General features: G+C 48.0%; 1 protein-coding gene across 1 annotated transcript; it reads right to left on the bottom strand.

Annotated features, from left to right (window-relative positions):
• Positions 1 to 2,911: 2,911 nt before the first annotated feature.
• lig1 (ligase I, DNA, ATP-dependent) lies at positions 2,912 to 16,871 on the bottom strand. The gene is made up of 27 exons (XM_080546921.1): positions 16,714 to 16,871; positions 16,231 to 16,326; positions 15,635 to 15,818; positions 15,342 to 15,522; positions 14,778 to 14,921; positions 14,203 to 14,694; positions 13,938 to 14,079; positions 13,691 to 13,783; positions 13,123 to 13,179; positions 12,977 to 13,035; positions 12,634 to 12,747; positions 12,228 to 12,394; positions 11,924 to 12,000; positions 11,675 to 11,766; positions 11,089 to 11,188; positions 8,761 to 8,846; positions 8,466 to 8,581; positions 7,407 to 7,502; positions 6,600 to 6,710; positions 6,363 to 6,434; positions 5,959 to 6,103; positions 5,738 to 5,820; positions 5,457 to 5,609; positions 4,495 to 4,548; positions 4,215 to 4,358; positions 3,665 to 3,757; positions 2,912 to 3,020 (listed from the first exon to the last, which is right to left on the bottom strand). Exons 1-27 carry the CDS (start codon positions 16,728 to 16,730, stop codon positions 2,946 to 2,948), a joined length of 3,243 nt encoding a protein of 1,080 aa, XP_080403047.1. The 5' UTR covers positions 16,731 to 16,871; the 3' UTR covers positions 2,912 to 2,945.
• Between the last annotated feature and the right edge of the window lie 1,099 nt (positions 16,872 to 17,970).

The raw sequence follows: 17,970 nt of genomic DNA, 5'->3' as shown, positions 1-17,970 counted from the left end.
AGGCCGTTGACGGTGATTTGATGTGTCAGTTGGTTCTCTTTTTCATGGGTGGGGGGCGGCGGCGGGGGGGGTTCAGGTGCTCCATCAAGTGGATCAGAGAAAAGCCCCGTTATTTGACAGTGAGAGAGAGAGAGGTCAGGTGGTAGGATATCTGGTCTCGGTTCAGTTCTCAGGTGTGTGTGTGTGTAGGGGGAGGGGGCGTTCAGCGGAGCAGTTTAGTACAGTACATCTGAGCTAACAGTCAGGAAGATTGAACGGGGAAGAGTAGAAAAGGGCAGGAGGCCTCTGTGGAGACGGAGCTGGAGAGCTGCAGCACAGCTGTACACTACTACCAGCTGCCAGCTGCCCCTCGGTAAATACCACCACTGCTACATCCCTCCACCTCTACATCCCTCCACCTCTACATCCCTCCATCTCTACATCCCTCCATCTCTACATCCCTCCACCTCTACATCCACCTCTACATCCCTCCACCTCTACATCCCTCCACCTCTACATCCCTCCACCTCTACATCCACCTCTACATCCCTCCACCTCTACATCCCTCCACCTCTACATCCCTCCACCTCTACATCCCTCCACCTCTACATCCCTCCACCTCTACATCCACCTCTACATCCCTCCATCTCTACATCCCTCCACCTCTACATCCCTCCATCTCTACATCCACCTCTACATCCCTCCATCTCTACATCCACCTCTACATCCCTCCACCTCTACATCCACCTCTACATCCCTCCACCTCTACATCCACCTCTACATCCCTCCATCTCTACATCCACCTCTACATCCCTCCATCTCTACATCCACCTCTACATCCCTCCACCTCTACATCCACCTCTACATCCCTCCATCTCTACATCCACCTCTACATCCCTCCACCTCTACATCCACCTCTACATCCCTCCATCTCTACATCCCTCCACCTTTACATCCCTCCACCTTTACATCCCTCCACCTTTACATCCCTCCACCTTTACATCCCTCCACTGGGATGTAGAGGTGGAGGGATGTAGAGGTGGAGGGATGTAGAGGTGGAGGGATGTAGAGGTGGATGTAGAGGTGGATGTAGAGATTTCCAGCCTCCCCTGTTGGAAATGGTAAACAGCTAATTTCCTACTGTACAAACACCTGCTAAATGACTAATTTTGTTGGTTTTTAATTTCATCATTTTTTAAATATCAATAGACCAGCAGATGCTGCATTTTATTCATCAACAGAGGAGGAAGTGAGTGCATGCTGAGTGAGATTTGGAGATGTTCAAAAAGAGAAAACTGTCTGAGATAGAAAGCACAATGGCAGAAACAGATGGAAAAGGGCACGAAAATCAACATTTCACAGTTGGCAAGAAAATCTACATTGCCGTCACAAAGACTCCGTTCTCCTCCTCTTCCTCCTCGTCCTCCTCTTCCACCTACTCCTCTGCCACCTATTTAGCAGACACACACAGCACCAGCCGCAGGTCATAGCCCAGAGCCCACTTGCTTCCACATACACACTCTGACAGCCATATTACACACACACACACACACAGGCGGTTGTTTGGTGCGGGCGTACAACCTCTACACAATGTCATTCACATATACAGACACAACACAACCACACTATGCATGCATTATTTAAAACAACCTCTTATGTGCACACGCTGACTTACATACAGACAACCACATCCTTGCACACACACCTACTAAACCAACACCGTTTCAACCAAATCGCATGTACTGTACACCAGGGATTATGTTTATAATTAGAAAGCGTCTGTGTCACCTGACAAGAAGCCTGCATTCACCAAACCACCTCATGTGTAAACTCACTTACAAACACATCACACACACACACACTCTCTCATACAAACATATAGTCAACAACCTAACATGGCATTGCCACTGTGTGTGTGTGCACAAACGCTAAAATCTCAAATCCTCTTTAGTGCTTGACCGCCTGTCCTTGGCTCTCTGTCTGACCTGCAGTATCTCCAGTAGTGGATTGATTCCTGCTAGAGACCGCTTAGTGGATTTCCATCTTCTAATGCAGGCTGGAAATTGCAGTTCTTTTGTCCTGTTCCTTGGTTCCGTCCAACACATTTTTCTTTTTTTAAAACATCACGGCAGCAGCAGTCTCCTTGGTTCGTCCCCAACATTCTTCTGCATGAACACAAATAGCCGGTCTCCCAGACACACTGTAATCCCAGTCACAGATTAATCCTAGACTAAAAAGCATTTTCAAGCTCTGTTAAGTCCAGTCCAGAGCCGTGACCAAAAGCTCATACTGCATACTGTTGACTAAAGATATCTACTACACACGAACCATACTACATACTACTTAGAGCTTACGGTTTGTTAAAATGTATGCAGTAAACGAAACACATTTCAACATTTTTTATTCTGAGAAACACTTAATCCTGAACTCAACCACACTGTTCATAGAATTGGTTTAATTTTGCAAGCCTACAGCGGTAGCAGTAGTGCGTCTTGCCCACCCGATCAAAAGTTTTTTTATATTCCAGGGGCACCAAGCCCCCCGCCGCCCACCCACGGTGTTGGTTCAGGCGCCAGGCCTGCTGTGTAACACCCTCACAATTTCGTGACTAAAATCAGAAGGGACTGCATGAATCGTTCTAATAGTGGGTAGTCAATTCAGCCTACATGGAAAGACAAATCTACTGTAGTATGACTTCCACACATTTCACATATCCTACATGTCGGTAACTTTCATACTTTTGGGGGGGAAATCCATCCTCCCCTAACCCTACTTGTTATAATCACAGACACCCAAAGTTGAATATAAAATTGGCTTTATTTTTATTTTTATTCACTTGCATTCAACACCAAATGTTTTAATATCATCACATTGGCAGAGCCTTTATTCACGTTAATCATTAAAACAACCTATGTACAATTGTAATATTCAAGTGCAGATGTTGGTTGGCTGGACGTACAATGGGATCAATAGTAGTCTTCCACATCAGCTTTGTCTCCCTGATTCTGAATCTGCTGCTGTTTCTTGTACAAATCAGCAATCTGAGAGAAAACAAAATCAGTGAAATCAGACATGGAAAGAATACAAAATCAATATGGTGACAAAACGAAAAAAACCAGAGTGACATTGAGACAGGAAATCACCATAACAACTATTTCCATCGATACAAGTCAGTGGTCGAGACACACAGACTCACTGTGTTGTGACCAATGCTTTATTCTCTTATTTCTATCAGTTGTTTCCCATAATTACCTAGACTGTAGCGCCCCTCATAACGAACCAAAATTATCTGTACACCTTTAGACTTGTCATAATACCATAAAAGATCTCTAACTTGGTGTTTTGCACCTTTGCTTCAGCAAAGCGTCTCTCTCACTCCCACCTCGCTGCTGTAAGCTCACACAACCCCTTTACACTGCTGCTACACGTCAGCGTTTCTCTCGCTGGGTGAGGGGAAGTGTTTGAACAGGCTCGCGGCGAGACCGGCGCTCGGGCGTTTCCCTAGAAACACTGTTTCCATTATGCATTTGTTTGTCGTATGTAAAGGACCTTGTGTTTCAGTCATTTGACTGACATCTGGGATCAATAAAGTCAAGTCAAGCAACCTAGGCACCAGTGACAGATAGTAGAACAACCCCTCCCCCCCCCCCATCTCTATGATCCTCCCCCAGCGCCTGCCCTTTACCTGCTCCCCTGAGGTGGCATCCTCGGGCTTCTTGTCATCTCTGATCCTGAGGAACCGGGGGAAGCGCAGAGAGATGCCCTTCTCTGGGTCAACCTGGTACAGAGGAGGGGGGGGGGGAGGGGGGAGAGAGGAGGGGGGAGGGGAGGTAGAGGAGATAAGAGCGATAAATCATCTTGTATACTGTACTGAGGAGAGTGACGTCAATGTGAACGCAAGGTGCTGGAAATTGCAGCCAGTTTGGTTAATTATGCTCTGCCTGTGTTACACAATGTCAGGCGCCTGGAGGGACCAATTTAAGTGCCACAAAATCAATGCAATCGGTCATTAGAATCATCTAGAATAAATTGAGTATCAAACACAGTCAACGTGTACATGTTTAACTTAGGTATGTAAGAGATGCATTCCTCCAACAGATTAAGTAGACTTAAAAACTATGTTCTATAGAAAACCTCCATTGAAGACCCATTAGAGTCTAGACTCTAGTGTGGTCGGAGAGCAGCAGAACCCTGAACTGTCAAAATAACCCAGGACGGACGGGAGGCAAACTGACCAATCCTATGCCGGCCTTGTAAACCGGCGACAGCGATAGGTCGGCGCACTTCACTTCCCAGACTTGCACCGCATCGAGCCACACGTCGGGCTCCGTCGATTGGTCCACGCGGTAATAGGGGCGGGGCTTTGGCAGAATGTGCTCCTGGAAGAGACAATCGCAAAGGTTTGAAGTGAACCTCCGTATGACGGACTCTGGCGGGCTTGGCCAGGGAACAGTTAACACTCAGGCAAACACAGCAGCAGCAGCAGCAGAGGCAGCAGCTAAAGAGGCTCTGTACCTTTAAGAATGTATAATGTTGCTCCAAATCTTCATCCTTGAAGCCTGTCCCAATCTGAGGAAAAAGGGAAAGACAAAAAGCAATGAGAGTCTATTCCCCCGGTGTGCCGGCGGATGAGACGTTCAGCAGAGCAGAAGAACACGGGTTTGGGCCTGAATTCCCATGCGCACAAGCGCATTCATCGTGTAACGCCTGGGGCTGTCACCTTTCCGAGAGGCAGGCCAACAGAGACTTAAGTAACCTTACAGACAGGTGGGTAGGCACGAACAGACGCAAAGGGACGGACGGACACACACACACACACACACACATACATACATACACACACATACACAGAAACAAACAAGACACACACACACAGGCAGAAACAAACAAGACACACACACACACACACATACACACATACACACATATACACACACATACTATCTGTGCACACACTATAATTTTAATTTTAATTTTAATTTTTAATTTTAATTTTGCCATTTAGCAGACGCTTTTATCCAAAGCGACTTACAATTACGAATTACAGGGACATTCCCCCTGGAGTAACTGAGGGCTAAGTGCCTTACCCAAGGGCACACTGGTAGTGGTGTGGCTTCAGGCGGGATTTGAACTCACAACCTTCCGATCCCAAGTCCAACTCACTATCCACTAGACCACCACTACCCTACACTATCTGTGCAGTATAGTACAGTGGATTGTGTACATAGCCTTTATTGATGTAAACCAGCTCCTTACCTTCTTGTGATTTTATGCATTTATGCTTTTTCTAAAATGTTTTTTTTTTTTTTCCTTTCCTAACACCAGGGGAGCCACCCCTCCTAAATTTCGTTGTTTGGTACCTGTACTGTAGCAATGACAAATAAAGTCCATTCCATTCCATTCCATACACATAAACAAACAAGACACACACACACACACACTCACACAGGCAGAAAAGAAACAAGACACACACACACCTTGCAGACAGACTGGAACTCCTCGTTGTCCTCGTTGTAGCAGGCCAGCAGGAAGCCTCCGTAGGTGCCCGCCCTCTTGCCCTTCCCCAGGTAGGCCCCCACCACACACAGGTCCACCGTGTCTCCCACCCCGTCCAGGTAGTCCTTCTTCAGCTGCAGGGGGGGGGAGACACACACACACACACACACACACACAGTAAGGAACTATACAGTAGGTGGGTGGGGATGTGTGTGTGTGTGTGTGTGTGTGTGTGTGTGTGTATACATCACTGCCTGGGTACCTTGAGCCAGTTGTGAGAGCGCTTCGCAATTTCATACGTGGCTTCTTTCTCCAGAGTCTTCACCATGAGCCCCTCGCAGGAGTCTGATCCGCACAGATAAGACAACACAACACTATCCTATTAGTTACACACAGATGCACAGCTCCAGGTGAGGGACTACATAGAAATAGGCCTTATCTGCACACGCACACGCGCGCGCACTCACACACATACACACACACCTTTTACAGACTGCTCCAGGAACTCGGCGATGAAGTCGGTGTTGTCTGAGTCAATGGCGCGAGCAAACACAAACTCTCCCTCCCGCTCCTCAAAGCTCTCTTTCAGCAGAGCCCTGCGCCTGGAGAGGGGCTGCTTCACTAGGGACTGGGGGGGGGGGGGGGGGGGGAGAGGGAGGGAGGGGGAGAGAGAGGGAGGGAGGGAGGGAGGGAGGGAGAGAGAGTCAGGGAGAGGGAGGGAGAGAGAGGGAGAGAGAGAGAGAGAGAGAGAGAGAGAGAGAGAGAGAGAGAGAGAGGGAGACAGACGGGGAGAGGGAGGGAGAGAGACACACGGAATTGCAATCAATGTTTAATTACAGCCTCCAGTATTCCTCATTATCACCATCACCATCATCACCATCACTTACCTCTCCATTGAGGTACAGCAGGTCAAAGGCGTACACGCACACTTGGACCTTGATCTCCGAAGCGTCCACGTCCTGGCACACAACACAACGCGACATTGACCGTTAACACAACGCGACCATAGCTCGCGTGCCAGGAATACTCAATCCTAATTCCTATCGTCCTGTGTTCTTTGTATCCCTTCTCCCGCCCCACCGTCATCCCTCTCTCTCTCTCTCTCTCTCTCTCTCTCTCCTGACCTTTCTCTTCCTGGTGGTGAGAACCTGGAACGGTTGGATCTGTTTCTTCTCTCTGTCCCACGCCACCGCCTCTGAGTCCACCACACAGGACACCACCGATCCCTTCTTCACCTGGGGGGGGCGGGGGAGAGAGAGATGGTAGGATAGGGAGAGAGAGATGGTAGGATAGGGAGAGAGAGATGGGAGGATAGGGAGAGAGAGATGGAAGGATAGGGAGAGAGAGATGGAAGGATAGGGAGAGAGAGAGATGGAAGGATAGAGAGAGAGAGAGATGGGAGGATAGGGAGAGAGAGAGAGATGGGAGGATAGGGAGAGAGAGATGGAAGGATAGGGAGAGATGGGAGGATAGGGAGAGAGAGAGAGATGGAAGGATAGGGAGAGATGGTAGGATAGGGAGAGAGAGATGGGATGATAGGGAGAGAGAGATGGTAGGATAGGGAGAGAGAGAGATGGAAGGATAGGGAGAGAGAGAGATGGAAGGATAGGGAGAGAGAGAGATGGGAGGATAGGGAGAGAGAGAGATGGGAGGATAGGGAGAGAGAGATGGAAGGATAGGGAGAGAGAGATGGAAGGATAGGGAGAGAGATGGAAGGATAGGGAGAGAGAGAGATGGGAGGATAGGGAGAGAGAGATGGAAGGATAGGGAGAGAGAGATATGGAAGCATAGGGAGAGAGAGATATGGAAAGATAGGGAGAGGGAAGTTATTGTATCCAGGCAGTGAGTGCTGTGTGCTTTAGTTCATAAAGAGGGTGGGGGTGGGGGTGGGACTGTGTGTGTGTGTAGGGGGAGTGGGGGGGGGTTATTACCTGGGGGATACGGGCGATAATGTCAGGATATTTGGTCGTGTTGTCTTCCTGGTTGCGACTGAAAATACGCACTTCTCCATTCTCCAGAATATGGATCTGGCCAATCAAAAGACAATTTGACATCGAAATCAATAATACTAATCTAATAATCCACAACAGGCACTGCAGTCTCCCACTGGGTGGGTAGAGAGAGAGAGAGAGAGAGAGAGAGAGAGGAGAGAGAGAGAGAGAGGAGAGAGAGAGAGAAGGGGGGGGAGAGAGAGAGAGCGAGAGACAGAGACAGAGACAGAGAGAGAGTTCTGCCTAGAGAGGCAGGACAGTACACAGCTGCTGTTGTGGCTCCGACAGCCTGTGTGCTTGAGCTCCCCCCGGTGGTTAAAGGAGGGAAGTTCGGACTGCAGGCGAATTCGATAAAGGAGGGGGAAGAGGACGTCACGCTGCTCTGTGTAATGCCTCCTCTGGGAGGAGCTCCCAGCGCCTCAGGCTACACAGCAGCACGGGCTGCTTCTATGAGAACTGACGCACGCACACACACACGCACACACACTCGATACGAGTACACACTAGGTGCACTACGGTCAGTGTGTATGTGTGCGTCTGTTCTTTAGAAGGACACCCACACACAGTATGTAGATCCACAGTAGAAGCACTATGGACTGTGTGTGTGTGTGTGTGTGTGTGTGTGTGTGTGTCTGTCTGTTCTTCAGAACACGCACACGCACGAACACACACAAACACACACACACCAAGTAGATACACAGGAAGCACTATAGTCTGCCTCGAAAATACAAGCACTCTCACTCCTCAAGGAATACTAACTGCTCTGCTTTGACACCAAGCACGCACACACACACACACACACACACACACACACCCCCCCCCCTATTGTCTGCCTGTGAAGAACAGCAAGTCTAACGAAGGAGATTAATTGAGAACAGGAGCACACACTCACACATTCACACACTAAGTGGATGCATACAGGGAATGTATATGACATATGGTGCACAATTACAAAGACAAAAATGAGTTGCACATACATGCACACACACACACACACACCTGCGCTCGCTCCCCGTCGTACTTGTACTCGCAGGTGAAGGTGGCTTCGTCAAACCTCTTCATCACCTCTCCTACGCCTTTGGTGGGGTGGGCAAGCATGGGCCTCAATGGGACACCTGAGGGGGGGGGGGGGAGAGAGAGGTTGTTATAAAAACACACACACACACACACACACACGGTAGACACACACACACGCACACACGCACACACACACACACACACACACACACACACACACAGTAAACACACACGGTAAACACACACGGTAGACACACACACGGTAGACAGTCAGTACCTGGCGTGAGTTTACAGTGATTGGGCAGTTGGTCGATGCCCTCTTTCACCAGGACCGGGACGATGACGTCATAGTTGGGCATCTCACTGATAGGAGGAGAAACACAATCAAAATCAGTTAGAGCCAAACAGTCAAGCCAATGACCACGGCAGAGATGGATGGATGGAAGGGAGGGGGGGGATACAGGAAGAGGACATGTAGAGAGGTCACAGTGAGGTCACAGCATTGACTGTGGCCTGTTTACATACCAGTAGGCCTGTCTACATACCAGTAGGGCTGTTTACATACCAGTAGGGCTGTTTACATACCAGTAGGGCTGTTTACATACCAGTAGGCCTGTTTACATACCAGTAGGCCTGTTTACATACCAGTAGGGCTGTTTACATACCAGTAGGCCTGTTTACATACCAGTAGGCCTGTTTACATACCAGTAGGGCTGTTTACATACCAGTAGGTCTGTTTACATACCAGTAGGTCTGTTTACATACCAGTAGGCCTGTCTACATACCAGTAGGCCTGTTTACATACCAGTAGGCCTGTTTACATACCAGTAGGGCTGTTTACATACCAGTAGGCCTGTCTACATACCAGTAGGGCTGTTTACATACCAGTAGGCCTGTCTACATACCAGTAGGGCTGTTTACATACCAGTAGGTCTGTCTACATACCAGTAGGCCTGTCTACATACCAGTAGGGCTGTTTACATACCAGTAGGGCTGTTTACATACCAGTAGGTCTGTTTACATACCAGTAGGTCTGTTTACATACCAGTAGGCCTGTCTACATACCAGTAGGGCTGTTTACATACCAGTAGGGCTGTCTACATACCAGTAGGGCTGTTTACATACCAGTAGGGCTGTTTACATACCAGTAGGCCTGTTTACATACCAGTAGGCCTGTTTACATACCAGTAGGGCTGTTTACATACCAGTAGGCCTGTTTACATACCAGTAGGGCTGTTTACATACCAGTAGGCCTGTTTACATACCAGTAGGTCTGTCTACATACCAGTAGGCCTGTCTACATACCAGTAGGCCTGTTTACATACCAGTAGGGCTGTTTACATACCAGTAGGCCTGTTTACATACCAGTAGGTCTGTTTACATACCAGTAGGGCTGTTTACATACCAGTAGGCCTGTTTACATACCAGTAGGCCTGTCTACATACCAGTAGGCCTGTTTACATACCAGTAGGCCTGTTTACATAGCAGTAGGCCTGTCTACATACCAGTAGGGCTGTTTACATACCAGTAGGTCTGTCTACATACCAGTAGGCCTGTTTACATACCAGTAGGTCTGTTTACATACCAGTAGGCCTGTTTACATACCAGTAGGCCTGTTTACATACCAGTAGGCCTGTCTACATACCAGTAGGCCTGTTTACATACCAGTAGGTCTGTCTACATACCAGTAGGTCGGTTTACATACCAGTAGGCCTGTTTACATACCAGTAGGTCTGTTTACATACCAGTAGGCCTGTTTACATACCAGTAGGCCTGTTTACATACCAGTAGGCCTGTTTACATACCAGTAGGGCTGTTTACATACCAGTAGGCCTGTTTACATACCAGTAGGCCTGTTTACATACCAGTAGGGCTGTTTACATACCAGTAGGCCTGTTTACATACCAGTAGGCCTGTTTACATACCAGTAGGTCTGTCTACATACCAGTAGGCCTGTTTACATACCAGTAGGCCTGTTTACATACCAGTAGGGCTGTTTACATACCAGTAGGGCTGTTTACATACCAGTAGGGCTGTTTACATACCAGTAGGTCTGTCTACATACCAGTAGGCCTGTTTACATACCAGTAGGCCTGTTTACATACCAGTAGGGCTGTTTACATACCAGTAGGCCTGTTTACATACCAGTAGGGCTGTTTACATACCAGTAGGCCTGTTTACATACCAGTAGGTCTGTCTACATACCAGTAGGGCTGTTTACATACCAGTAGGCCTGTTTACATACCAGTAGGCCTGTCTACATACCAGTAGGCCTGTTTACATACCAGTAGGTCTGTCTACATACCAGTAGGGCTGTTTACATACCAGTAGGCCTGTTTACATACCAGTAGGTCTGTTTACATACCAGTAGGTCTGTCTACATACCAGTAGGGCTGTTTACATACCAGTAGGCCTGTTTACATACCAGTAGGCCTGTCTACATACCAGTAGGCCTGTTTACATACCAGTAGGTCTGTCTACATACCAGTAGGGCTGTTTACATACCAGTAGGCCTGTTTACATACCAGTAGGTCTGTCTACATACCAGTAGGACTGTTTACATACCAGTAGGTCTGTTTACATACCAGTAGGCCTGTTTACATACCAGTAGGTCTGTTTCAGGATCAGGGTCTTCTCATCTATCCAGGCTTTCTTGCTTTCTGCACTCATCCCCTTCCCAGCATTCAGCTTAGTAGGAGGGAAATCTGGGAAAACACACACACACACACACACACACACACACACACACACACACATATACACACACACCACCGTCTAAGTGATCTGGAGATGCCATGGGGAGATGTCGATAGGAGGGTGGGGTAGTGGTGAGAGAGGAGGGTGGGGTAGTGGTGAGAGGAGGGTGGGGTAGTGGTGAGAGGAGGGTGGGGTAGTGGTGAGAGAGGAGGGTGGGGTAGTGGTGAGAGGAGGGTGGGGTAGTGGTGAGAGGGAGGGTGGGGTAGAGGTGAGAGGAGGGTGGGGTAGAGGTGAGAGGAGGGTGGGGTAGTGGTGAGAGGGAGGGTGGGGTAGAGGTGAGAGGAGGGTGGGGTAGAGGTGAGAGGAGGGTGGGGTAGTGGTGAGAGGGAGGGTGGGGTAGAGGTGAGAGGAGGGTGGGGTAGTGGTGAGAGGAGGGTGGGGTAGTGGTGAGAGGAGGGTGGGGTAGAGGTGAGAGGGAGGGTGCTGGTGTTAACCTTGTCCAGGAGGAGTCAGACAGACGGCCTGACCCAAGGCTGCCAGGACACTCTGCTCAGCCAGGCCGATCCTCAGCTTCCCCGCCAGAGACCTGTCAATCAAAACCAATTGAGACCTGGGAGCCTGTTACCCTGACGACCAGGAATGTGCCTGTGTGCGTGTGTGTGTGTGCGTGACTGCGTAGATACGCGGAGGCCTGTGTTTGTGCGTGCGTGCGCAGACAGGTAATACCGTGAAAGTTCTTTTACCTAACAATGTATCTGGCCTCAGAGAAGCGGCAGGCTACAAAGAGACCTTTGATGATGTCGATTTTCTTATTCATAGCCTGAGGGAAGAAGAGCGGTGAGATTCAGAGAGAGAGAGAGACGGAATACTGAATCAATAGAGAAAGCATAACCAAAGAACAAGTACATTCAGTCTGGGCTTATGTCCTGCATTTCTCGGACTGAATAAAACACAAGTAGAATGTTTAGAAGGAGCTTGGTAGAACACTTGGCAGTTGGTCGGCGAGGGTGTGAACACAGTGGGAGACTGAGAACGGATCAAACTCACAGAGTTCCCGCTCATGCTGGCAATCTCCTTCAGTTTGCTGAACACGCCCCCTGCCGTCAGATTGGCCGGGGCAAACATCATTCTCTGGTTGCTACGGGAACTCTCTGCCACCAAGCCCAAGTCCCCCTTCTCTTGTGCCTCTGCCTTGATTTTGTCCAATTGTCGCCCTGGCAACAAGAATAAGACAGTCAATGCGTGCGACACTGAAAGCGAAAGACGCAACAATAAGGTTGCGAGAGTGTGTGTGTGTGTGTGTGCGTGTGCCTGTGTGCATGAGTCAGTGAGCATGAGCATGTGCATACTAGTGTGTGTGTGTGTGTGTGTGTGTGTGTGTGTGTGTGTGTGCGCGTGGTGTGTGCGTGCGTCAGTGTGTGTGTGCGTCAGTGTGTGTTTGTTGCCGTCTTACCGGTTGCTTGGGCAACGGCTCTCATCAGTACCGTCTCTCCCACTCCCAGCTCCACCCCCAGGTAGGCAGGTCCCAGCTGATTCAGACACAGGTAGATGCAGCACAGCAGGTCATCTGTGGGACGCACAATCGACACATACCCCTCGCATCAGCACCATCTGTCTGTGTGTATTCGTGTGTGTGTGTGTGCGTGCGCGCAATTTTGGCTCATCCACACACGAGCAGTCCTGAAGCTTTTTGTTCACACCTACAGAGCAGATATTGTGTCAGCCGGCAGTGATATCTTAGCTACTAAAACCGGCACACAGAAATCACACATTTGAGAACGCAAAAAGCTATTTACCCGGGGAGAGGACGATCACAGAGCGTAGGAGGTTTGACAACGTCTCGATGTTCCTCAGCCTAACGGAAAAGAAGGAGATTAGTCCCTTCAGGCCTAAACAAACTTGGAAGGCAAAGCTCTGGGGCATAATCATGTGGTAATCTGACCTGCCAGATTCTTCCTCAATCTTCTCAAAGGTGCGAGCTACAGCCAAATATGGAACCCTGTTAAAGCACAAGTGAGAGAGAGAGAGAGAGAGAGAGAGAGAGAGAGAGAGAGAGAGAGAGAGGAAGAGGGAGGGAGAGTCAGGGGAGAGGGGGATGATTTCAGAGCTCATTGATATTCAAAGGAACTTCGTTCCATCCGAGACATGTACTGGAAAAAAGAGATTGAGGGAACATCAATGCTTTGACACACACACACACACACACACCACTCAGAAGAGGGTAGCACACACACACCTTTCTTTTGGCACATTTTTCAGCGCTGCTCACGGAAAGTGTTCGAGCAGGTTCGCGGAAAGGCTGCGCGCGCACGAGTACACACACATACACACACCCCCCCTCTCTTCCACACACACACACACACACACACACACACACACACACTCTCACACTCTCACACTCTCACACTCTCTCACACACACACACACACACACACACACACACACACACACACACACACACACAGCTCTTGGCAGCAGGGCGTGGCCATGTGACAGGGGGTTGGTCCTACCTCTGTCCCCGCCCCCAGCAGGCGTGCTCCACCGGGTGGTACTGTGACCTGCTGGGGTCATACTGGGCCTGGGTCTCAGCCTCAGCCTTCACCCTGGGAGGAGGACACACTGATTAACTCCACCATCACTTCAGTTACACACCCTTGTGTCGGGCAACACATTGGAATCATCATAGGTGTTCAGAGATCGTTACTTTATTCGTTTAATTTAAAGGGAATTAAGTCTTGTACCTCCCCTTTAACTTACCCTTTGTTGTCTTTGTTGTCCTCTGTGGAACTCTTCTTCTTTTCCTCCACCTTTTTCTCTCCCTCACTCTTCTCCTCCTTCTTCATCTCCTTTTTCTCGCTCTTCTCTGTGTTTTCCATCTTCACGGCAGCTTTCCTGGGGGCTAGCGGATACGGGAGGAGAAACCAAATCATTTGACTTCTCGCAACCTGACAAAAAGCACACTGAATTATGTAAAAATGTTAATGTGCTATGTAAATACATGCAAGACGGAGGCAAATCTCACCAAAGAAACTGCTGATGGGGGATTTCTTGGCTTGGTCTTTCCCTCTGGGCGCATCTCGCTCTTCTTTCATTTCTTTCCCCTCCTTCACTGCCTTTGTTTCAGTTTGACTCTTAGGAGTTTTTTTCTCCTTCAAATCTTTCTTTCCTGATTTAGGACTTGTTTTATCTTTAGAATCTTTCTTTCCTGATTTAGGACTCGTTTTATCTTTAGAATCTTTCTTTCCTGATTGAGGACTTGTTTTCTCCTTTGAATCTTCCTTTTCTGATTTAGGACTCGTTTTCTCCTTTGAATCTTTCTTTTCTGATTCAGCACTCGTTTTATCTTTCAAATCCTTTTCTTCCACCTCCATCTCGCTGTCCTTGGTCTCTTTTGCATCATCATCAGCCGTCTCTTTCTCTTTCTCAATGGCCTTCTCCCCATCCATCTCTCCATCCTCAGGTTTATCCCCACTAGCCTCCTCTCCCCCTTCCTCCATCCCTTCTTCTTCTTTCTCTACAGAGGGCAAGAAAAGGAGGGATGAGACAGAAGACAGAAGGGGTAAGGACAGGCGTGTGGTGGAGGAAGGTCAAACTTACCTGTGGTGCTGTCCTGTGTTTTCTCAACCCTGGCTCTTTTGTTCTGCTGGCCCTTCTCCTCCTTCACGTCCTCCTCCTCCTCCTCCTTCTCCTTCTCACCGTCACTCCTGCAGTCAAGCTTTCTCTTGGGAAACTGCTTCCTTGCTGCAGAGAGAGGACAGACGAGAGACAAAGTGGTAGTGGTGGCCTAGTGAGTTGGACTGGTGATCACGAGGTCACGAGTTCAAATCCCACCTGGGAACACCACTACTAGTGTGCCCTTTGAGCAAGGCACTTAGCCCTAAGTTACTCCAGGGGAGTCTGGCCCTGTAATCTCTAATTCTAAGTCGCTTTGGATCAAAGCGTCTGCTAAATGGTAAACATTTATAGTAAAATACTGAGACATTGTGTCGTCAACCAAAACATGACGCAGAAAAAACCTACAATGCCCAGATCTCTCTGGGCATTCCTTTCAAAATCTCTCTCGATGTCTGCCACTCAATGGTTGATTGTCTGTTAGAATAGATACTTAAGTCATAATTGTGCATTAATCAATCAATCAATCAATCAACTCAATCAACTGACCAGTCCTGCGTTTGGGGATTCCGGAGGGTGAGACGGAGGTCGGGGTGGCGGGAGTTCCAGGGGTGGTGGAGGAGGCGGGCGTTGCCGGAGTTTCCGCAGCGACTGGGGTAGCCGGGGTTTTCGGGGTCACTGGCGCAGGCGGCGGGGAGAGTGGAGTGGGCGTGGCCTTGAATACTTCCTCCTTTGGGGGGAGGCGGAGTCACTCTTTAGACTACCATACACAATCCCCTCAATAAAAAGTAAAATTAACTGTCATTTATTTCATATTTATATATGCATCAATGAACCTTTACCTTTTCCTTCTCGGGCTGCAAAGCTTTATCCACTTGTTCCTGGTTGGCTGCCTGCTCTTTCCCAGATGGAGCCTCGTCCTCGTCACTGTCCACGATCACCCGGATGCGTTTGCTGACCTTCTTTGCAGGTGTATCAGCTTCATTCTGGACTCCGTTCTGGACTTTGAGAGGGCTTTTCACCACCCTGGCAAGGATGGAAAAGACAAGACTATGATTGCAAATACAGTGAACTACGGTCATGCTATTACTTTTGAAATATATATAAATATATAATATTGCAATATTATCCACTGCAATATTGATGAAGGCCAAAACAGTCTCAGACATTCTCAGGCATGTTCTAACAAACAGTTATATTCCTTTCTCTAGCATTGCAACTGCTTTCGTCACTTCTTCTTATGTAAAGTTTTACTTTCGATGACAGATGTATTTGATTAACTTTTACTTACTTTAAAAAAACGTATGTTTCACTTTTACTAGACTAATGTACTTATTGTAAGTCGATGTGGGTAAGAGCGACTGGTAAATTACTAAAATGATAATGTCGGTTTATTTTGTAGATCCACTGGACCGAGACACCCGCAGCATATACTTACTCTTTCACCGGTTTCTCTTTCACCAGTTTCTCTTTCACCGGTCCATCTTTCTTTTTGCTCTCCTTCTCCTTTCCTGTTTTGGGCTGGAAGAAGGACCTTTTGAAGGGGGAGATTATTGAAGAAATGTCAGAAACAAAACTAAAAGTTCAATCACACACGCCAACCACACACTCTTTTGCCTGACATGACCTTAGGAGATGATTCATCAGTTTTAGACTTTCGTTTTCTGCTAGAGTCATTCTGTGTTGAATACAGAATGTTATTCTGTTGGGTAAGCAAACCTGACATACCTGACCTCATTTAGTAAGCAAGCTGTTGTAACGAATGTAACTATCTAGTAAATGTAATATACCTCCTCCACCTCCAGCTTTGTTAGCTGGATATTAGGATAGCGTGATGAACCATAGCAGTGAACCATTAGCAGTCTGCGACATAGTTAGAGAGGCTCTGGGTGAACCAGCAGTGTTAAACAGTAGTACTTACGCGATGCTTCGCTGCATGTTGTCTTGCAGTTTCGTCGTACACAATAATGTTTGAATGTCAACTCTGGACGACACAATACGGTAGCAAGTATTGTCACAACAACAACTCAAGCCACTTAACCCGCGCAGTGTTGCAATTGAAACATTCGGCGCCAAAGTGTCGTCTGGATTTTCTCCCGGGAAAAAAAGTCGCGTTTGCTGCCAGATGGCGCAAACGTCAGATCCGCGTCGCTACTGCCCCCTGCTGGAATGGAGTGGTGTTGTCATCTCTAATGATTATGAGGACGGCTCTATCTTCTGTTATTTATGTCATGATGGACCATAGAATATTATTCACGTGAGGTACCGCAAATTGGCTAATAATAATGCAGCACAACAAGGCTGAAAGTTTAAATAGTTTATTATCATACAATAATTTAAGTGCATGTCTGTGGAATAGGGGTGCTGTTATGAATACAGAAGTGACTTATTACCACACAAGTGCACTACTGTACTGTGGATGAAGTGCTTTCACAAAAGCGATAATCACAATATTGTAGTAACGTCAATAGACCTATGCAAAGAACAACAGCCTAATGGAACTCAATACAGGAGCGCCGTAGGCCTATTCTCAGACAAAGCTACACACAAAGAGCTCCGGGGACAACTTGTCTGACTTGTTTGTGTTCTTGTAAACTGTTTTTATGTATATATTTGTATATGAATAATAAACTAAAGATGCATAATTCATAATTAATCAGGAACCTTATGTACTGTAAAGGGCATTGATTTGTCTTTTTATGCCTTACAGTTGCTAAAGGCAATTACAGAAGGCCATTACAGGCACTGATAGTGTCTTACATACAGGGGATTGTTACTGACACTGTATGTTTAATTAGATGAATCTGTGCACGTTTAGAGTAAACATTAAATGATGTCTCTCTCTCTCTCTCTCTCTCTCTCTCTCTCTCTCTCTCTCTCTCTCTCTCTCTCTACTCCACTCCATCATTTCGTCCTTTAATCCCTTTCTCCTTCCCTCCCACAAGCAGGCCCCTGTTGGTGTTGTTCAGAGTCAGACCCCACTCTGCACCAGTCTTGGTTGGCCAGCTGCTAGGGCTCATGTGGAGGGGAGTGGTAGCGGTGGACGGAAGGCCTGATGATAGCTCCCGCAGGCTGTTCCCAGGAGGAAGAGGAGGATGAAGAGGAGGAGGAGGAGGAGGAGGGGGGACAGAGAGGAAGGGGAAGTGTCCTTGGAGAGGGTGTGACGAGGGGGGAAATG

This window comes from Nansenia antarctica (genome assembly GCF_963989245.1).
Source record: "Nansenia antarctica genome assembly, chromosome: 16".
Classification (NCBI taxonomy): domain Eukaryota; kingdom Metazoa; phylum Chordata; class Actinopteri; order Argentiniformes; family Microstomatidae; genus Nansenia; species Nansenia antarctica.
Note: the sequence above shows the minus strand (reverse complement) of the source record. Positions and strands in the feature narration are given on the sequence as shown.

Excerpts from the sequence above, each read along its gene's own strand:
- lig1 (XM_080546921.1), bottom strand. Across the intron at positions 13,180-13,690 it reads TGCTGGGGGCGGGGACAGAG|GGTTCCATATTTGGCTGTAG; the intron begins GTAGGACCAACC and ends GTGCTTTAACAG. Across the intron at positions 6,711-7,406 it reads TTATCGCCCGTATCCCCCAG|GTGAAGAAGGGATCGGTGGT; the intron begins GTAATAACCCCC and ends CGCCCCCCCCAG.